Source organism: Rhipicephalus sanguineus, chromosome 2 (genome assembly GCF_013339695.2).
Source record: "Rhipicephalus sanguineus isolate Rsan-2018 chromosome 2, BIME_Rsan_1.4, whole genome shotgun sequence".
Lineage (NCBI taxonomy): Eukaryota > Metazoa > Arthropoda > Arachnida > Ixodida > Ixodidae > Rhipicephalus > Rhipicephalus sanguineus.
In genome coordinates, this window is record NC_051177.1 from 10750310 (window position 1) to 10772243 (window position 21934).

Below are 21934 nucleotides of genomic sequence, written 5' to 3' on the forward strand. Positions count from 1 at the left end.
ATGAAGATTAAATGAATGAGGGTGGGCTGAAAGGCGGACATTCCCAAGTCAGGACAGGCGAATTACCGCGGTCCCTACAGCGGAAACGGGAAGACCCGTGTCATTCTAAGAGATCCAGCTTACGGGGTTTAGACGTACGTGGAGGACAACAAATTAAGGACCACTCCACAACACTCGACAAGAAGCTATGGACCGCGAAACGATAGGCGTCCCTCTACGAGAAAGGAAGAGTGGATCGGAGAACACAAAGGAGTAGCCGACATCCTAGAAGATATTGAGAAGAAAAAATCAACCTGAGCAGGTAACGCCATGAGAAGGGCAAATGACAGTCAGTCAGAACGCCCTACCAAGAGATGGTAAGCGCAGCCGAGGACAGCAAAAGGTCCGGTCAAGTGACGAAATTAATATGAAACAGCTCGCGCAGGACAAGCTGCGTTGGAGTGGACAGAAAACAGGTCGGCGATGATGAGAGTGCGATGGCACGAAAAAAAAAAAAAATGATAGGTGTAGTGCCGTTAAGAGATCACACAACGAACAGGGGTAGTTAGGAGGAAAAATCACAGCATATCCACGGGGTGAATGATGATGAGTGGGGCGAAGCTACGGAGGGAATCATCTGTAAACCGTGAAACTCTTCCGTGAAATGCGCCCAGTACATAATATAAAGAGTGTGAAACATCGTGTATATATTAAACATCAAACTTTTATTGTACTGTTGGTTTACGTGGTCCCTTCATTATCACTTGTGATCGGTGAAATGCAAGGAAGAAGTCCGCTCCCGAGCGAAAGAGCGCCAAGAGCGACCGCATTCCCCGCTCGCCCTGTGCGAATTAAAGGCAAGGCTAGAGGGAAGACAGGACGCGCGTTCCACGACGCGAGGTCGGTAGCATGCCCAACGAAAGCCAACGGAACGCGATCGTGCAAGTGCTCCGGCTTCGCATCGCCTCATGGTTCCATTTAGCGTCCCAAAACCAAATATATTGCTCAAGGTGTGCCTTGCGTTTTTCGTAGAAATAATTTCTTTATCATGTACATTAAGACGAAAAGTTGAAAGCTCACTAGAGTGTATCGCCCGCAAAGTATGTCTTTTAGTGTGATTTAACTCTCGTACGGCAGGGTCCTCGCGCCGTTGCCGGTCCACCTCGCCCGTTGACGATCGGGCGAGGTGGCTACATACAACTACTACTACTACACTTTAAGAAAAACATCTGGCGTTCTTTCGTTCTGCTTTTACAAAACATCTGGCGTCTTTCGTTGGTTTATTTCATCAATCAACGGCGTTTTGAACAAAATTTTTATTGTTTAATCACGCACAGGAGAAATCTCACCAGGCAGTATACCTTGGAGGTAAACAATGGCTGCTAATGGGAATGAGAGACAGAAGAAGTCGGCTTTTAGCTAACACTTACACTTCTACTTCTACTAACGTTTCCTACTGGAACATGCCAATGGCTGCTAATGGGGAATGAGAGACAGAAGAATTCGGCTTTTAGTTAACGCGCACGCTGCGAATTTTTTATTGTTCAACAACGCACAGGAGAAATCTCCCACCGGCACCACCTTGGAGGTCAAAGCGTAAGACTTGTTACGGACTACTACGACGATGACGACTACGAGGGACGAACGGGTACCGCCTTAAGGAGCTTCGCCCCTAAAACGCCAGGCCTGCGCGGAAAGCGCAGCACAGTCACAGCGAAAGCTGAAAGAGCGGAATTTCTAGAGCCCGTTATAAACTCTCTTGTGGCTACTAATACAAGTACACTAGCAACGTACCCACTACGCCACAAATCATAATTTTTGTGAAGTTGGGAAGCACCCACCACGACATTACTCGTTATTCTGCGGAGAAGCGAGGTACCATCTGTAAGGCATTATGTGCAGTTTCTTGATGCGACTGCTGATGACGATGAAGAATTATGACTGAGTCCTTTGTTATGGGTTGGAAGCTTTAAAGGACCCACTAGTTACGTAATTCGCATTGTGTGACGCCCGGTCGTTATTTAACTCTCCCTCCACGCTTTATAACATACGTTAACGTGATAAAGAGAGAAAGGGGGAAATAACTTTATTGAGACCCTGGGGAAATTGATGATGGAGACCTCATGGGTTTCCTTGGCCCATGAGCTTCCTTGGCCCATTCCTTGGTAGTGTACTTGCGAGTAACCCACTACGCTATAAATCATCATAATTTTTGTGAAGTAGGGAGAACCGTGGTACCCGCTAAGCACCTGTAAGGCATAATATGCACTTTGTTGATGCTGTGGCTGATGACAATTAAGAGTTATGGCAGGGGCCTTTGTAATGGGTTTAAAGCATTCAACAACCCCCTCGTTGCGCAATCGCATTGTGTGATGCCACGTTACAGAATTCGCGTCGTGTGACGCCTGGTTATTTTACTCTTCTACCACACTTCATTACATATGTTAATGTGGTTCCTTCCCGACGTGAAGCCTGTATAGGGTCTTTTTGCTTAGCAATTTCAAGCACCGGCATCGCTCTGAGGTAGGATACTGGGCTCCCACGTAGAGGGCCCAGGTTCGAACCTCGTTCCATCCCGCAATTTTTTTATAGTTTTTTTTGTCACTTGGAGCGATAGTGGTGACGGACACCGGCGGTGGCGGCGGCGGACAACTACGACGCCAAAAACGACTCTTGCTGTGATCTCATAACAGCTTTCGCTGTAAAAGTGCAGTCATAATGTGGGCAGATAAGTGACGGCCAGTAATACGGTCCTGACTTCCATGATAGTTGATACTGCGAGCACGAACGGTCCGTCAACAAGAGGCTGGGAAGACTGCGGCACTCACGGGCGCATCTCCTAAAGTGACGCCCTCGCATCGGCAGGTTCGAACCGCTGGAAAGATGGTGCGTAAGACCGTTTCGACACGAGCCAGCGTCATTACGCAAATCACAAGAGGACGCCCACAACATCCTTGGCGTCCGCTGCGCAATGCAAGATCCGCGTCGCATAGCCGCGCGACCCCTCGGATATGAGCAAGCACATCGTCTATCTTGGCGAGCGACGACCGTGCAAGGGTGCAGCCGCAGCGACAGGCTGCCGGAACTGGTCCCCGTCTCGGCGGCGGCCTCTATTTGACGTCACGGTGACGTCAGCTTCAAGACTGGCGGGATGGGCGCATAGAGGGCGCCCTTTCCGCCCGAGAGGAAAACGGGGAGCCGGTCGCTTATAAACGCACTGACGGAGCAAATGGATCACTAGGGCGTTGTTGGTATTGGCTGTGTGTGCGCGCCGCAGCCCTGACGTCCCATTGTCGAGCATGACCGCAGCATGGCCGTGGCTCCTCTGCGCGCTCCTCGGAGGTGAGTGTCTTCGTACGCTCTCAGGATGAGCCAACCAATTATGCTGAGCTCCTCGAGGATTCGAGAGGAAGAAACAAAGCCGAATATGCTTCCTTTACCGCATCATATCGATTGCCACGTTTATTAGATAAGGGGAAAGAAATGCGTGTTTAGAACGGTGTCACCACACGCTTGGCTGTGGATGTCAGGATCATTTAAAAACAGCAGATGACGCGCAGCGAAAGTTTGTTTACACGCGCTCGCCTCCATCCTTGCCGATGGGAAAACAACGTTCGGTGTCGGAAACTTGGACTTGATCCTCCTCATGATGACGCCGCGTCAGATGAGCTTGCTGTTCAGTTGGTTGCCGTTATTTCTTGCGCCGTCGTTGAGCGGCCTTCTTCAGTGAATTCGCGATTGAGGGCGTTTCCGCGTGTGCGTGCCATGTAGTGATCATTCAGTGCATTGGAACGCGGTGTTGGTGAACGCCAGCGAGCACACCACGGGCGGTGGCATTCCAAAGCTCGCGGCGGAGGTCGCTGCACGTGGGCGCCTCGGCTGCGAGGAGGACCTGTCTCGCTCTCACCGGCGGGCCGCGCCCCAGCTTGTTTGTTTTGCTTCCGCCCTCTTGACGACGTCGGCCAACAGAGCCCATACTCGCAGCTAGTGTAATGCAATGAGGGCTGGTGAAAATCACTCATTTTCCCAGTCACTTTAGACTGAAATATAGCTTCCCTTCTGGCATAAAGAATTGGAAAGGAGACGTGAGTGCCACACCTCATTCAAGCGTTGGAACAAAGATATCCGAGTTTTCGATGCTGTAAATAAAGTGTACATGAGTTAGAGCATGAATGATCAACTTGGTAAAGCAATTTCAATGTAATTTCACTACTTTTGAAAAGTAATAACAATGTAATGTAATTGCCCTCTACCGTTGGTAATCTAATTTATGTACATTTCATAAATTCTGCAAAAGTAATTAGTAATTTGATTTACACATTACTACTTTTATGCTTTGGCGAGTTGTTTCATTCTTGGCAAGAAATGGACATCATGCAAGGCCTTCCGCGGTTCTTGACGAGCGTTTGCGCGGGCAACGGCGATCATGATCAGTCCGTACAACGCAAGTCTTGACTACAGAGGCCCTTGTGAGCGACCGGCTCGCTCTAATGTAGTGAATCTTGAGCTCACTTCTTTGTAATACAATATAACTGGTGTGTGGATCTTGGAAGCCTTACCGATCTAAGGCCCCGCGCAGTTCTAGGAGCACTCGCGCAATTTTAGTTTTTTTTTTTTTTGGACATGCTCTTTCCAGCTGGTATGTTCTGCCGTCGCAGTATTTGTAGGCATTTCCGTATGCGTGGCGTAGATGTTGTTCTTCATAGCTGAGCATTTGTTCGCGTTTAAAGAGACCCACAACTGGCCAGCACGTGTGATTAGATTCTGGTGGCAATGAAAAGATCGTGAATTGTAGTGGCAGATTCTAGCGCTCTTTTTGCAATCAGAGTAGGATTTACATTTTTAATGCCTTGTAAAAGTAACAAACAACCGGTATGTCGCGCAGCCTAGCGGAAGGGCCTTGCAGCTGGCTCACTTTGATGTACGTAGTCTGATGCTTTCATGCACACCATAGTTAATGATGAAAATTAGAGTACGCATATTATTATCCATCCCCGCTCCATTCTGTGCTGCTTACGAGATAAAAGGAGTTGCACGCTGAGACGCGGCGCTGCCTTCGCGGAAACTATAGTGTAACCTGTCGAGCAACGGCGCATGCGCGCGCAGTGCAAGCATGCGCAGGAAAACTGTCGCGCACAAACACAAACCGCTCTCGCGCTCACCTACCACTGTTTGGGGTGTTTTGTGCGTATACGACTTCATGGTCGCCGCATATTGAAGAATTTTGATTATAAATGTTTGGCGGCGTTTTCCGTGCTACCACTCCGTGATTAGAGGACTCTCTGGCCGGTAAACTTTTCGTTGCGCCGAAGAAAACAGGTACCATAAAAACTGGTTGTTAATCCCTTTAAAGTGGCTCTCAAGGCCAACAACAACAATTTACTCTAGAATGAAAGGTTAATTCTTGAGAACGTCTGAAGCGTCAATCCAGAAATTGCTTCCCCAGTAAGATCTTCAAGTCCTAGCCCTATGACGTAATAGGCCCTGTAATCACTAGTACTCAAACCACCCACAAAAAAAAAAAAAAAGATCACTCCAGTGAATTACAAGGCAGTATAAAATGCACCTTGCGCATCTCTGTTCTCTTCATGAAAAACAACGACAACTTGTCGAAAGGTTTCGTTCTCGCTCCGCTGGGCGCGCGTCACAAGAGTCGGCTCTCGCTCCAAGAACTACGTGACGATGGCCCAGTTGTGTACGGCTTGCCTCTGGGCGCCACGGAGGGAAGCTTCTGCGACAGTGCGACAGCCAAAAAACGTGCACACGCCGCGTTTTCGTTTACGCGTAAGCAGGCCTGTGGCCTACTTACGCGGGGGGGGAGGGGGGGGGGGGGAGGGGGCACTTGCCGAAAACGTTGACTATTTGTGAAAAACACCTACTTTCATTATTTATTTTTGGTAAAAACACCTACTTCACCAAAATTTCGAGGGGGGGGGGGGCCCTTAGGGGCCTTACCCCCTTCCCCCCACTGGCTACGGGCCTGCGCGTAAGCTAGTCGTGTAATGCGCCCTTCAAAGCAGCGCTTTCCCGTAGCGCTTCGGTCTTTCAGGATGCCTCGCGCCCGTCAAAGGGAAGTGGAATACACGGTTTACAAAAATGTCAACTCAGACGTAATTCTTCGCTCAGCACACCGTGTGCACCGAACGGCCCAAGTGCTGCAGCTGGGTGAATGAGGCTGTTCGTGAACGTCCGACGGGACGTGGTACCTTTCAGATATGATAAAATATTGCTGGGGAAGATACAAAAATCACAAAATTAGTTATTCCCTCCCGCTTGTCACGAATTTCACTGGTTCGAAGGTGTGGTCACCTTCCTACAGACAACAGACAGCCAGCGGAACATTCTGCTCCACGGATTGAAGCCCGCCGGCAAACATTGAACTGAAAGTCCCGTTTGTCAAGCTGAAAAATCACTCTCTCACGGGGGTGCCTGGTACGTGTTCGCGATGTCAAGTCAAGAGCGCAATGTAAAATTGCCTCGTTCAATCGCGAAAAAAGACATGGTTTTCAATGGCGCATAGGTTGTTAAATGAAAGAAATTCGTTACCTGGAAAATTTCGTTAAATTGACGTTCGTTATACCGAGTTGGACACATGGTTCGATGGTGTCGGCGACGGCAAAAAGGACGACATGGGCCAACTATGCTCCGGCGGTACTGGCACGGTCACCACATCCAGTATAAGAGGAAAACATCGCAATACAATACAAGCAGCAGCGGCCAGAAAATAACAAGTATTCTTGCATGCGTTTCCGGTGCAGGCGCAATGTTGCCAGAGGACGAAAAACTCTGGCGTAGGGCCGGCTAAGGGTGGAGATGGCGAATGCTACGTCGCAAACCCGACGGGCAACTTGAATTGCGCTAGCGGTACGCAGACGACAAAAACGCCAAAACTTCCTCGGCACGAAACCGGCACTGAAACGGTATTTAAAGAGTCCACATCGACTTCATATTCGCCTATAGCGTCCATTTGCGCTCATTTACGCCACACACGGCAAGTTTCTCAAGGTTATTGCCGATCTTGATCGTCTTGTGATTTAACTACAACGAGTAATGTAGAATCGTCGGGGCAAGGCTAAAGAACGCATCTTGTTCACTAGCACTTTATTGTGCCCAGCAATCTTGAAACATTTCGATTCTTCTTTCAATGGCAAGCGCCAATAGTGTGGGTAGGTGGCTGGCACATACCACACCTGAACCAACCCGAGAGGAGGGGCAGGCTCGGTTTCAGGCCCAAAGGCGACGGCCTGCCTCCTGGGGACTCGGCGGTGGCTTCTGGCATTAAGATATGATGCTTTTGTTACGTCATTATATCTAATGAGACTATCCCGCTCTGTGCGAGGAGTGTTCTCTATCGTGCGAGAGGCGTGTCCCTGTTCGGCGGCGGTGGGTCATGTCTCGCGCCGTCTCGTCTAGATTCGGGAGCGCGTCGCTTTCCGTGGTGACGTGCGCGGGGTACCATACGATCATCGAGCTCGCGCTTTGGGGTCCGCCCGCTCTGACCAGAATGGCGAGGGCTTCGTTGCAAATTCTACCTTTGGCGCAGTTCTTTACTGCTATTTGCGAGTCGCATAGGACAACTTCGCATTCCTGGTCTGTCAGAGCCAGTGCGATGGCTACTTCCTCCGCTATTTCCGAGTGTTTTGTGCATAAGCTGCATGCGATTTTATTTTTGGAGTCTGTGTCTGTGACTATACGGCAGCGTATTTATGACCTCGTGATATTCGGCTGCGTCGACGAAGCGTGCTTTCCTCTCCCTGCCGAAAGAAAGGAGCAAAGCCTCCGCTCATGCCTTTGTTCTGCCTCTGTTGTAATTGGGGTGCATGTTTATAACATAAAAAACACAATTGCGCAGGCGGGCTCAATTTAAAGGAAAACCCAATCTAACGCATCTGATTAGTCAAGAAGGACACATTTCAGCACTATAATAGCTGCTGGGTTATGACGAATGGCTACCCCCCTTGGCTTATCCCAGACCAATAACCTCGCCATCCTTATTCTTCGGTCGATTTATTTGGCCCAGATAGACATACTACTGATTCCAGGGTCCGGTTGTCTATCGCGAATTAGCGCTCTTTCGCCGGCTCACCCATCATTCTCTTCTGCACATTCATCTTCAACCCTAGTTTCTCGCTTCAATTCTTCAATCGTTATTTTTTTCTAACAAATTGCTAAGATTTTCTTTAATATCCATTCCTATTTCTTCCCAAACTAGTCATTTGAATACTGTTGTGGGCGCCACCGAGAGCAGCACCCCAAGCGGCAAGAAAGCGAAGCGAACGACAAAGATGATGAGACTGGCGGGAAGGCTCAGTTGCCGGCGCCGCTGCATCTGCGATTACGTACTACCTAGCATGTATCAATCAACAGTTCCCCGGTTACGAGTACTACATGGTGCCAGCGGAGGGATAACCAACGCAGCGTGATGAAGCCCTTGAGGACAGCGAGCCGAACGTAAACGGACGCACACCGAACTGGTGTCATGCCAGGCGCTCACGACAGAAACGAAGCGCGCGCGAGCGGCACTCTGAGAACGGCGCTCAACCTGCTCGCCGTGGAACTGTCGTCAAAGCTTGATTTCCGCAAGCCCGAAAATTGGACACGATGCCATCGCATCTCACCTCCGGTCTGACGGGCCAGGACGAGATGACGCAAATCAACACGTTACTCTACGCCATGGGTGAAGAAGCGGAAGACCTGTTCACCGCCTTGAAATTAGACAGATTTAGTTGGGCGTCCGCATCAGCTCTGTGGACGCAGACTGCCAGCCATTTCCTATGGCAGGCTGCGTCCGTAAAGCTGTTGCGGACGCTCAACTAAATCTGTCTATTGACCGACGAACAGATGTCATCATACGCCGCCGTGGTGAGTGCTTTTGAAAAGCATTTTCTGCCTCGAAGGAACGTCATCTATGAGAGAGCGTGGTCCAATCTCGGAAACAAGAGCCGCAAACGTCGATACTTTCGCGACCCTGTTCAAAATGGCTGAAAGATGCGATTACGGAACTCTCAAAGATGAATTGATTCGGGACAGGCTCGTGGTAGGCTCACAAGACGTAAAACTCAGTGAGAGGCCGCAACTTGTTGCCGAACTCACTCTCTAGAAGGCGATCACAGCTGCCCGCAAATCAGAGAGCGTGAAGCTGCAACACAAGGAAATCCGCTCCATCGAACAGTCGACTTTCGACGCGGGAGAACTGCACAGCTAGGCGAACTCAAAAAATCGCCGAAACGAGGCGAAAGCCCCATCCGGGTCGCGCCCGCAACGCATGGGCAAGAAGGGAGATGAACGCTGCAAGTGGTGTGCGTGACCACACGAAGACGCAGTGCCCGGCGGCGAAGAAGACATGCAACCATTGTGAGAAAAAAGGCCACTATGCCTGCGTGTGCCTGTCAAAGCCGAAGGATGGTATCTCGAGCTCCCGAGAACGACCAAAAGGCCTTGAAGAGCAAATGACTGTGGGGGCAAATGTGTCGTTGCGGATTACAGCCACTCTGTACAAGTCGCCTTTCACTTTCAAGGTCGACACCGGCGCGGATGTGAGTGCAATCGCACATAACCACTACGACCGAGCGATATCATGGGACCCATCAAGGCAACACAACAGCCATTGATAGGCCCAGGTCAGACGGCGATAGCTACTGTTAGATACATCGACGCAACAGTAGCCTGGCACAACACTGAGATCCAAGAAACAGTCTTCATCATCAAAGGACTAAAGGAAGCGCTGATTAGTCGACCAGCTATAGAATCACTCGGAATTCTGCAACGTCCTCTCCAGTTAGCTTAAACATGCACGCAAGCGACGGATGTGCCCGACTTTTTGGCATCTTACACAAAGCTAACTTCCGGGCTTAGATTCATGAAGACTGAGTACCGCATCAAAGTAAAAAATGATGCCAAGCCATACGTAGTCCTACCCTAGGCGCGTGCCACTTCCACTACTACCACTGGTGAAGAAGGGGATAAAAAGGATGGAGGATATGGGAGTAGTCTAGAAGGTTGAGCATGCAGCCGAATGGCGTTTCCCAATGGTCGTTGCACATAAGAAGAACAATGACCTGCTCATCTGCGTTGACTATGGCCAGCTGAATCAACAAATAATACGTGAACGTGTGCCTACAGTGGACGAGTGTCTCGCAAAACTAGCTGGTGCAACGGCTTTCAGCCGCCAAGACGCGCGATCAGGGTACTGGCAGGTTCCTTTGGCCAAGGACTCTCGTTAATACACCACCTTCATCACACCAGTCGGGAAGTTCCAGTTCCTGAGGCTTCCCTTCGGAATCTCCACAGCACCAGAATTCTACCAACGAGAGATGCTTCGCGTTCTCGAAGGACTAGACGATGTGAGCTGTCTGCAAGGCGACATTATTGTCTCAGGAAAGACAACTGAGGAACATTACGCCGACCTACGGCTGGTGCTGAGGAAGCTTGGAGATGCAGGTGTTACCCTCAGCATCGACAAGTGCTCCTTTCGGCAAGCGGAAGTGACATTCCTAGGGCACGTTGTATCCGCGACAGGCATCAGCGCCGACCCAAAGTCAGGGCCATACCCATCACGTGATGTGTCAGAAGTCAGGTCTTTGTTGGGCTCTGCAAACTATCTAGTGAAGTTTCTCCCAAACCTAGCAGGCTTTACGAAGCCTCTCAGAGACATGCTCCACGAAGACGCTGAATGGCACTAGGGTCCAGCTCAACAGCAGAGTTTTGACAATATCAAGCAAGCTGTAAGCAGGACACCAATTTCCACTTGCTATAATGCTAAGCTGCTTCATATAGTGTCAGTGGACGCTTCCTAATACGGTCTTGGGGCTGTACTGCTACAGCACAGCAGTCACAACGAGACTCCTACCTGTGGCATATGCATCACGTTCCCTCACGGAGACTGAACAACAATATGCCCAAATAGAAAAGGAGGCTCTGGGGATCACATGGGCTTGCGAACATTTCCGCAAGTATCTGTTAGGATCAACCTTTCACGTGTTGACTGATCACAAGCCCCTAGTACCGCTACTGACGACCAAACGACTCGATGAGCGAAGACCTCGCCTCCAGCGTTTCAGGATGCGTCTGTAGCGCCTCAGAATGCGGCGCTCGAAAAAGAAGAAGAAGTTGGCATTCGGCCACGCGTCGGGTGCAGCGCAATAATAAAAAATCAGTTCGAAAACTGAACGCTGTCAGGGCTGGATCTTTCTCGCGTTAGCTCCGACAGTTAATGGTGACCCGATAAAGAACACGCAGCCCCGATCATCCCGCATGGATCCCGCCGGCTCTGCCACCAATCCTACCGCTCCTGACGCCCAAGAAGACGCCAGACCTAGCGGTGCTGCGGTCGCTGCGATCCAACATGTCAACCTGCCACCATTTTGGCCCAACAGCCCCAGCACATGGTTTCTGCAGGTCGAGGCGCACTTCCGTCTACGGCAAATCACCAGCCAACAGACCAGGTACTGGCATCTGGTGTCCTGCTTACCTCCGGACGTAGCCGACGACTTAGCTGATATTTTAGCGTCGCCGCACACGAGCCATCCCTACGACACGTTGAAGGCAGCTATCATTTCCCGCAAGTCTGAGTCCGAACACAGCAGACTCCAACAGCTCATCACGGCCACAGAGCTCGGTGACCGTCGCCCATCACAGCTCCTGCGACGCATGCGCCAGCTCCTTGGCGGCCCGTCTGCCCCTCAAGAGGAGAAGCTGTTGCGTGAGTTGTTCCTCCAGCGCTTACCGCAGAGCATGGTCCCGGTCCTCGTGGCTGCAGGAGATGTCCCAGTAGACACACTCGCTGAAATGGCTGACCGAGTGGCGGACTACTCGCGGGCACATAGCCTCAACGCCGTTACCGCACCGCCACCGGCCACCGCTGCAGACCCGGCGCTCGCGAGCATCGAGAACCGTTTGGACGCCCTTGTCAGGCGCCTCGATGGCTTTGTACCTGCGCATCGTCGACCGTCATCCAGGTTCCAGATACACAGTCGCTCGTCGACGCCCCCACGTTCTCCGGAACTTCGGTCAACCGATGCGCCGCGGGACGTCTCATCCTCAACCGTGTGCTGGTACCACCGCCGATTCGGTGCCTCTGCTCGCAAGTGCACTCGCCCGTGCTCCTGGTCGGGAAATGCGACGACCGGCCACTGACGGCGGCAAGTGGTACTGGTCAAAATTCATGCCGCCTTTTCTATGTTTCTGATAAGGTCACTGGCGCTTGCTTCCTAGTCGACACAGGAGCCCAGGTTAGCGTCATACCGGCCTCGTGTGCAGATCGCCGTCGCAACGAACAGACCTGCCCACTCCAAGCGATCAACAATTCCGCCATTCGCACATACGGTCAACGCTCTCTTACACTTGACCTTGGACTACGCCGTACGTTCCGCTGGATTTTCATCCTCGCTGATGTCTCGCAAGGTGTTATTGGAGCTGACTTCCTCAGTTTTTTCAACCTTGCTGTGGACATGCATGCTCATCGCCTCATTGATCTCAACACCCGCCTCTCCATCAACGGTGTACTCTGTACTTCCTCGTCAACGGGACTGCGAGCTCTCACACCTGCTTCGCCGTATGCAAAAATACTCGCCGACTTTCCCAGCATCACGAAGCCGCACACCAGAGAGTCACCGGTGAAGCATTCCATCACTCACCACATTGTGACCACTGGACCTCCCGTTTTTACACGACCCCGTCGACTATCTGGAGGACGCCTCGCCATCGCCCGCCGTGAGTTTGAGCACATGCTTGAACTCGGCATTGTGCGGCCTTCCTCAAGCAACTGGGCGTCGCCACTCCACATGGTGCCGAAGAAAGATCCTGGCGACTGGAGACCATGTGGGGATTACCGCGCTCTCAATGCCCACACCTTACCAGACCGCTATCCACTTCCTCACATACAGGATTTCACATCAAATTTGGCTGGGTGCACAATCTTCTCTAAGATTGACTTAGTGAAGGCTTACCATCAAATTCCTGTAGAACCCGCCGACATTCCGAAGACGGCCATCACCACCCCATTCGGTCTGTTTGAATATGTGAGGATGCCTTTTGGATTGCGCAACTCGGCACAGACCTTTCAGCGCACTATCAACGAGGTCACGCGAGGTCTCGATTTCGTATTTGCCTACCTTGATGACCTCCTTGTAGCAAGCTCATCCGGCCCTGAGCATGAAGCCCACCTGCGCACCCTGTTCCACCGCCTGGATGATTACGGCCTCGTAATTAATCCCAATAAGTGCCTCTTCGGCGTCGCTACAATAGAGTTCCTAGGCCACCTTGTCACTCCACAGGGTATCCAACCACTCGCCAGCAAAGTGAAAGCTATTCAAGACTTTCCACCCCCGACTTCACTGAAGCGACTCCGAGAATTTCTGGGCCTACTAAACTTCCATCGCCGCTTTCTTCCAAAGTGTGCCACATTCCTAAAGCCCTTGACCGACCTATTGGCTAAAAAGAAAGACCCGGCTGCGCCACTGGAGTGGACCGAGGACGCTGCATCTGCCTTCGGCACTGCCAAGAAGGCTCTGGCAGACGCCACCATGCTCATACATCCCGTCCCTGATGCCCCAATTCGTCTCATCACCGATGCATCAAGCGTGGCAGTTGGCGCCGTTCTCGAGCAGCACGTATCCGGTTGGCAGCCCCTTGGTTTTTTCTCGCAAAAACTAAAGCCACCGGAAGCAAAATACAGTACATTTGCCCGAGAACTCCTCGCGGTATACCTCGCCATCAAACATTTTCGTCATTTATTGGAGGGCCGGGACTTTTACGTCGTTACAGACCACAAGCCCCTGACGTTTGCCTTCCATCGCAATCACAGCAATTACACTGCACGGGAGATCCGTCAACTATGCTTCATTTCCGAGTTCACTGTGGATCTCAGACACGTCCATGGGCCGGAAAATGCTGCTGCTGATGCACTATCCCGCATCGATGCCTTGTCGACCCAGCCACCACTAGACATGGAAGAACTAGCAGCTGCCCAAAGCAACGATCCTGAGCTGCATCGTCTTCGTTCTTCATCCACGTCTCTATCGTTCACGGAGTGCCCGCTTCCATTTTCTACCTCATTAATAACGTGCGAAACGTCTACTGGTGTCCCTCGGCCCTTCGTGCCTTCAGCTTTTCGTCGTGCAATTTTTGATCAATTGCACAACATGAGCCATCCTGGTATTCGTGCGACCCAGAAGCTAGTCACATCTCGTTTCCTTTGGCCAAGCATCAATGCTGATGTCCGACGCTGGGCGCGAACCTGCCTTGAGTGCCAGCGGGTTAAAGTTCACCGTCACACTGTCACGGCAACATCCCCCTTTCGGCCTCCAGACGCAAGGTTTTCTCACGTCCATCTCGACATCGTCGGCCCTCTTCCGTCATCGCAAGGAGCCTGTTACCTGCTGACATGTGTGGATCGCTTCACCAGATGGCCGGAAGCGTTTCCCATTTCCGACATTACAGCACCAACAGTTGCTAAGGCTTTCACAAACGGCTGGGTGTCGCGCTTTGGATGCCCTTCTGTCGTCACCACTGATCGCGGTCGTCAATTTCAATCGGCCCTTTTCACCGCACTTGCCAATATCTTGGGCATTCGACACATCCACACAACTGCCTACCATCCTTCCGCCAATGGCATGGTCGAACGGCTTCATCGACAATTGAAAGCTGCCCTCACTGCTCACCAGCCAAGGGAACGTTGGCTCGACCACCTCCCCTTCGTACTTCTGGGTATCCGATCAGCATTGAAAGCGGATCTCGGCTGCTCATCAGCCGAACTAGTCTATGGCGTTTCCCTGCGTCTTCCAGGAGAATTCTTCGAGCCATCATCGCCACCTTCCACTCACGATGCCTCCACGTACATTCGAGAGCTGCGCACCACGTTTCGGGACCTTGCTCCTGTGATTCCTGCCGACCGACACCCTCAGTCTGTCTTCGTCAGCCAGGATCTGCATGACTGCAGTCACGTCTTCGTTCGGCGTGACCAAATACGGCCACCACTCACACCAACCTATGATGGCCCATTCCGCGTACTCCATCGTACACCTAAGACGTTCACGCTGGACATCAATGGCCGTGAAGACGTCGTGGCTGCCGATCGACTAAAACCTGCGTATATCGCCGCTCTCGCGTCCGCGGGGCTTCAATCTTCAGCCTGGATGCCCTCATCCAAGCATGTCCACTGGGCGACTCCTATGGCTCTCGTTCTACGGGGGGGAGCCCTGTAGCGCCTCAGAATGCGGCGCTCGAAAAAGAAGAAGAAGTTGGCATTCGGCCACGCGTCGGGTGCAGCGCAATAATAAAAAATCAGTTCGAAAACTGAACGCTGTCAGGGCTGGATCTTTCTCGCGTTAGCTCCGACACGTCTTTTAGATGCGCATCTTATGCTCGGAACAATGTCCGTTCTACGGCGTCCGCACCCATACTGCGCATGCGCCAACTCTCCCCCCCTCTCCTTGCGTGAGCTCGAGGAGGCGGGAGGAGGTGGGGTGGAGGAGGCAGCATGAGCGCTGCATCCGCTTCGTTTCTCCTCTCCCGTTTCTCTCTCTGCGCCACAGCTGTGCGCTCGTATATAATGCGGCGCGCGCTCGCTCCCGCTGCACTCTCCTTCGCAACGACGCTATGGACGCTCGCGAAGCTGAACGTAAACGACAACGCCGGCAAGCGTTGCACTCTCCTTCGCAACGGCGCTATGAACGCTCGCGAAGCTGAACGTAAACGGCAATGCCGGCAAGCGAATCTCGAAGCTGCGAGGCTGCGAAAGCGCGCGTTCACTGTGCTTCCGTCATTCTCTCTCTGTGCAACGGTGTGCGAAACGCCATGAACAACGTTAACGCCGGTGCTAGTTGCAGCGGCAGCGCCCCCGCCGCGGAGCGGAGAAAGGCTCGGGAAGCCGAACGTAAACGTCAGCGTTCGTCGGCGAGCGGTAATTCAAATGCCTCGACAACCACCGTCTCATAAGTCACATAATAGAAACGGAAACTCCATGCGCACCCCCCGCGATGCTTTCGCATCCCACCATGGTTGCCCATAGGGGGAGATGATTAGTAATTTTTGGAGTATGGCTACACCATGTCCCACACTTCTGGCAACAAGCTGTACACAGCTGATCTTTCCGGAAAGCCGTCAAACGAACCAGTCGACGAAAGTGAGAGAAAACTCGAGGCTGCGGTGCACGAGTTCGAAGAATTAGTGCTTGAACAACTTCCTGCTTCAAACCAACTGCTGAACAGAATCAGGGCAAGCATCCAGTCAGACGAACCACTCCCCAGGGTAGCAACCTTCTGCACTATGTCTTGGCCAACTGTGCATGGGCTGCCTCCTGACCTGAAACGCTATGTCGGGGTGGCGAGCGAAATTTTGCTCGTTAACGGTCTGCTCTTCAAAGGTGACAGAATAATCATCTCACCAGACATCAGGGTAGAAGTACTAGAAAAATCCATGCCGGCCACTTGGGCACAGCAAGGTGTCGAGCAAGGCCAAGAGAAAGCGTATAGTGGCCGAGCATAGGAAAGCACATTGAAGAATTCGTGGACAGACGTCCAACTTGCCAAGAGCACAGGAAGAGAGGAACCGAACCCCGGCTTCGAACTCTATTGCCAGCACACCCTTGGGACACAGTCGGCATCGATCTCTTCATGCTGGAGGGGAAATAGTATGCCTTAGTAGTAGACTAATACTCCCGATTTTGTGAGCTGGAGCAGCTGAAGAGAACTACAAAAGAAATCGCCCTAGTCCTGGAACCAATATTTTCACGGTATGGTGTTCCGAGGACAATACGCACAGACAATGGCCCGCAGTTCACGTCTACTCAGTTCAAGGAACTAATACATCGCTGTGGAGCCACACACACGACCTCAAGCCCTTACTATGCGCGCAGCAACGGTATGGCTGAGAGGGTCGTGCAGACAGCAAAGCAGATTCCGAGGAAGTGCTCAAATGTAAACGAAGCCTTGCTTGCCTACAGGGCCACACCCGGCGTGGAGGTGTTCTCACCAGGAGAACCATAGGCGTGCGCACAGGAGGGGGGGGGGGGCACGGGGAGTGGCCGCCCCCCTAATCACCTAAGAGGGGGCGCAAAATCTGCCCCGTGCATTGACCCTTCTAGTCACCTAGGAGGGGGGGGGGGCGCAAAATAGGCCCTATACATTGACTTAGTAGGGTGGGGGGGGGCGCTGCGATGAAGCCTTGCCCCCCTGATGGGAAACCCTGCGCACGCCTATGAGAACTACTAATGGGCCGTCGCCTGAACACCACAGTACCAACCACCCCGAGAATGCTAGCGCCGAAGTGGAATGACAGCGAGTTCAGAAAAGGGAACGAAGCCTATAGAGCGCAAGTAAAAGAAACATGTGACACCCGGCACAAGGCACAGTGTCAAGGTCGCTTACCACCGGGCGCAGCTGTACGCATATTCACTGGAGCTGCATCACATGGCCTGGTGACACAGCCAGCACCGCAACCAAGGGCCTACGTCATATAAACCGACAGATGACTTACAAGATGCACGTCAAGACACCTCTGCAACATCTGCAGTGCAGGAGCACCACAAAGAGTGGACGTGTTAGCAGGAGACCAGAACGCTTGGGCCTGTAGGACCCAATCCTCTTAAGAAAGGGGGGTGTTATGGGCGCCACCGAGAACAGCGCTCCAAGCGGCAAGAAAGCGAAGCGCACGACAAAGACTGAGAGACTGGCGGGGAGACTCACTGGCCGGCGCCGCTGCATCAGCGATTACGTACTACCTAGCATGTATCAATAAACAGTTCCTAAGTTACACCGGCCACGACTACTACAAATACTTCTTCTAGACAAGCAGTGAATGGCAGCGGAGAGATTGCATCTCCTTGATGGACACTTTCTCGATCGGAATTTTCGTGTTTTTCTTGTTGAGGAGCAGAGTAGATGTGGAATTTCTGTATATATTGGCTATGGTATGCATATATGCTTCAAGTACTCCTTGTCGACGCAGTGCCTCCAGAACTTCTGGTATCTCTACCGATACGAATGCCTTTTCGTTGTCTAAAAATGTCATATAGGGAGAGAAAGAGAACAAAAATGTTTTAATGAAAAGCTGGAGATGTTAGCTTGGTTATTCGACTGACATGCTACTCCAGCATATAGAGGGATTTTTAAATGCGAAGCATTTCTTAGCGAACCTTTGCTACTCTGAGCGTTTCTATCCATCTATCTATCTATCTATCTATCTATCTATCCATCTATCCATCTATCCATCCATCTATCCATCTATCCATCTATCTATCCATCTATCCATCTATCTATCTATCTATCTATCTATCTATCTATCTATCTATCTATCTATCTATCTATCTATCTATCTATCTATCTATCTATCTATCTATCTATCTATCTATCTAGCCGCTGACGTCTGGGTGCTCTCATTATCGCCTCCTTAACCTAGTGTAGACCATTATTGGCATGGGAGGGTAAGAAGATTTGACGAATATGACTGTCGGGTCAAGACATGAACAACGTGAAAATCCTGTCGCGTACGTCGTCAAACCCTTTCCTCCAGACCCGTGTGGCACACTGGCACATACCCGCTTGCCACGGGCCGCGGTGTACGGGTATGCGCCACAGGTGATTGACAGTTTATATGTACCCAGGAACGGCGAGAAGAGGCATTCGTATTATTGCGATAGCAATTGTATGGACACTCTCGGCTGATTTTTGCCGTCACCGTCTGTCGACGCCATCATGTCCCGGATATGTATATGTATGTATATACATAAAAAAAGGCACAAAGAAAAATAAAGCAAAAATTCTGAAGTACCAGACCGCGGATTCGAACTGGCAACCCCTCGCTCCCCAGTGCGCTGTGTTAGACAACTCAGCCACACGCCATGTTTTGTTTTCTTTTTTTTATCATGCTATTTAATAGAATGCGTATGGAAATGGTACACAGTATCACAACAGTCTATAACACAGAGTTACACTACTACAGTCACTTAGCGACAATGAAACTACAAGCACTACCACAAAAACTGAAGACTAACTTATGGTCCTTCATTCCAGGGAGAGTTCTTCATCAGGTGCTGCCCAGAAAAGGTGGCGAGGCTAAGCACCTCGCCAAGATTGTGTACCATTCCGGTCTGAAATCAAGTTCGTCGTAAACTTCTTTTAAGTTAATAACCATTCGGGTGAAATGTATACGTGATGAGGTGGTCGGCTCTGCGTTACGGTCCTGCATTCGCGTCTTCCACAAACTGCGCATACCAATAACAAAGAACATATCGTACGGCACTTCATCAAGAGGTGTTGGCATCAAATAACGAATAGTGTACGAATTAATTTCAAATTCTTTCTGCAGAGTTCGCTGAAGGACATCCCAGAAAAGAATCGCATCTTTGCAGCTCACGAAGCAATGCTCTATTGTTTCAGGTACATCACAGAGACGGCACTTGACTGACGATACAAAAATGGCTTTTGTTTGTAACCATGTTTTTTACGGGGAGTGTTTCAGAATGGAGTTTATAGAAGAATGTTTCTGAATTGGGAGATATATACATTTTTTGCACGCGTTTCAACACATCATGGCCTGGAAGATCAAAATATGATGATCGGTACAGCGGAGGAGGGAAGAGCATAGATATTAAGTCCTTATATAGTGTTTTGCGTGATACGGTATACAGTTGAAACCCGCAATAACGAAATCGGCGGGGAAAGCACAAAATTTCGCTGTTGCGGGAATTTCGTTGGCGCGAGAATGCGGCAGAAAAGACGTGGAATTTCCAAAAAACACATTTTATTTCCAAAAGTCAGTAAATTTGCTTTGGCGGGCCTTACCATGCAGCAATTTCATGCCTCTCGATCGGGAATCTCGTTTGCCACGGCAAAAAGTTCGCCCCATGCACTGGTCAGTGACGACGGCAATGCGCTGTCACCAGTATCGTCATCAAGTGCGCCTACAGGCGAACCTTCTTCCGGCTCCGCTGGATCAGCGCGGATCAGCGCAGAATCGTAGACAGCGAGCTGCACGCAACGCCGAATCCTTCGGCGATGTCCATTTTTTCCCTGCCCTTTTCCACCTCACTGATGATTGCAGCTTTATCTTCCAGCGTGATGAACTTCCGCTTTTTCGCTGGAGGCGGCATCTTCGTAGGCAGCGCAATTGGACGAAGCAATCGCAACGCACAGTTCACGTTGCACAAAGCGACCAAGCAAACGCTCCACAAATGTATCCACACACGCGACCATGTGCGCTCAAAGCCGACAAAGCCAAGCACAGAGCCAAGCCAACGAACGAAACTCCACGAAGAATGTGGATTTGGCTACGTTGTCCGCGATAACGAGCAGGTGTTTCGACAAGCCATCATCATCATCATTGTCGCCAGCTTTATGTTTTTTTTTGTAAACAACCATAGCGGCTGCTTCTCAAGTGCGCTGTAGCGATAGTTTTGGACAATTTAAGTGTAGCATGAATGCATTTTAGCAGTTTTCGAGTGTAGTTAATGTTGCGAGAGTAGATTATTTGCGCCCTCGTGTTTCAAAAATTTCGTTAATGAGGGACTGCGGTATGAATATCTTTCGTAGTCGCGAGTTATGAAATGCATTGACTCCTATAGGCGTTCGCCGGTGCTCCGAAAATATTTCGTTGCGGTGACAATTTCGTTCCCTCGGGAATTCGTTATCGCGGGTTTCGACTGTACAAATATTCTGTTGAAAATGGGGCTTTAAGAAATCGAACAGCAAAGTAAACTTCCTCCATAAATCCCCACAGGCATGGGCGTGCGGAGAAGTTTGAGGAAACAACCAAGTAAGGGAAACAATTAACAAAATTAACTTGCAAGAACGAACGAATGATGGGATGGGAACTGTCACGGAAAAAGAAGAAGCGTGAAACTGTTTTCCATAGATACAAATGTATTAAACCCAAACCACCATCACTAACATGTCTGAAAATGTTGTCACGACGCATGGGCTCAAAAGTCGAAGACCATATGAAAGTTGCAAATATACAATGGAAGCGTTGCACGTAAGACCTAGCACAATGAATAAGCTGCAGCACATAGTAAAGCTTTGTTGCTAAAAAAGTATTACAAGCTTCGGCTCTCCCAAAAATTGAAAGGCGATATGGAACAAATGCCTGGGCCTGCCGTTCAATCAAAAGGAAACGTTCTTTCCAATAGCGTGCACTGAATCTATACGCATCTAGTGGTACACCAAGGTACTTTGGTGGAATGCGAGTCCAGTTAACCCCTGCAAACTGGTTCGGCGTACTGCCCCATGAGCCAAACCATAATCCTAAACTTTTTGAGGAGTTTAAACGAGCTCCAGAAACAATGCCAAATTTCCCAATTTCAGATATCGCATTTTCAACACTTGGTTTATCGGTGCAAAGGATCGCTACATCATCTGCATGAGCTAATATTTTAACTTCATTGCCTAATATACTGAATCCTCGGATACGACTCGATTGTATTATGCTCAAACACAGTGGTTCAAGATAAAGGGCAAACAAAAGTGGTGACATTGGGCACCCTTGCTTTACAGACGAGCCAATAGCATCTGATTTTGAAAGGTGACCATTCATTCATTCAGTTTATTTCGACAAAAGGAAAGTTTGCCTGGGTTGAAGGGACTAAAGGCAGATTACGTCTGCCTGACTAGGGTCCCTCCACCCATACATTTGCTCAGAAGCAGTGCAACAAAAAATACATATTTCTCATTTTTGTCGGAGGAACATAAAAACCAAATTCAAAAACTAGAAAGCATACCTGAAGACATACAATTTAATTACCATTAACAATTAGACGAGTCGAAGAATCATTATAACAAAGTCTGATTCCTTTAAGTACTATGGAACCAATATTGACATGTTCAAGGAGAGAAAAAAGAAATGAATGGCTCACACGATCAAAAGCTTTTGCGAGGTCTACCTGCAACATTGCCAGCTGTTTTTGACAACTGTAGCAGTACTGAAGAACTGTACGCATGACGTGTATATTATTTTGTATGGA

The 21934-nt window shown here is 50.3% G+C and overlaps 1 protein-coding gene across 3 annotated transcripts in view; it reads left to right on the plus strand.

Annotated features, from left to right (window-relative positions):
• The first annotated feature begins 3165 nt into the window (after positions 1-3165).
• LOC119382403 (uncharacterized) overlaps positions 3166-21934 on the plus strand; it is a 119654-nt gene continuing 100885 nt past the window's right edge. For 2 of the 3 annotated variants that reach the window (XM_037650090.2, XM_037650092.2), the window contains exon 1: positions 3181-3321. In XM_037650090.2, the coding sequence (XP_037506018.1) occupies positions 3279-3321 (43 nt within the window). In that variant the 5' untranslated portion in view covers positions 3181-3278. Of the gene's footprint in view, positions 3322-21934 lie in introns of all 3 variants that reach the window. The other variant, XM_037650091.2, reaches the window with a different exon arrangement.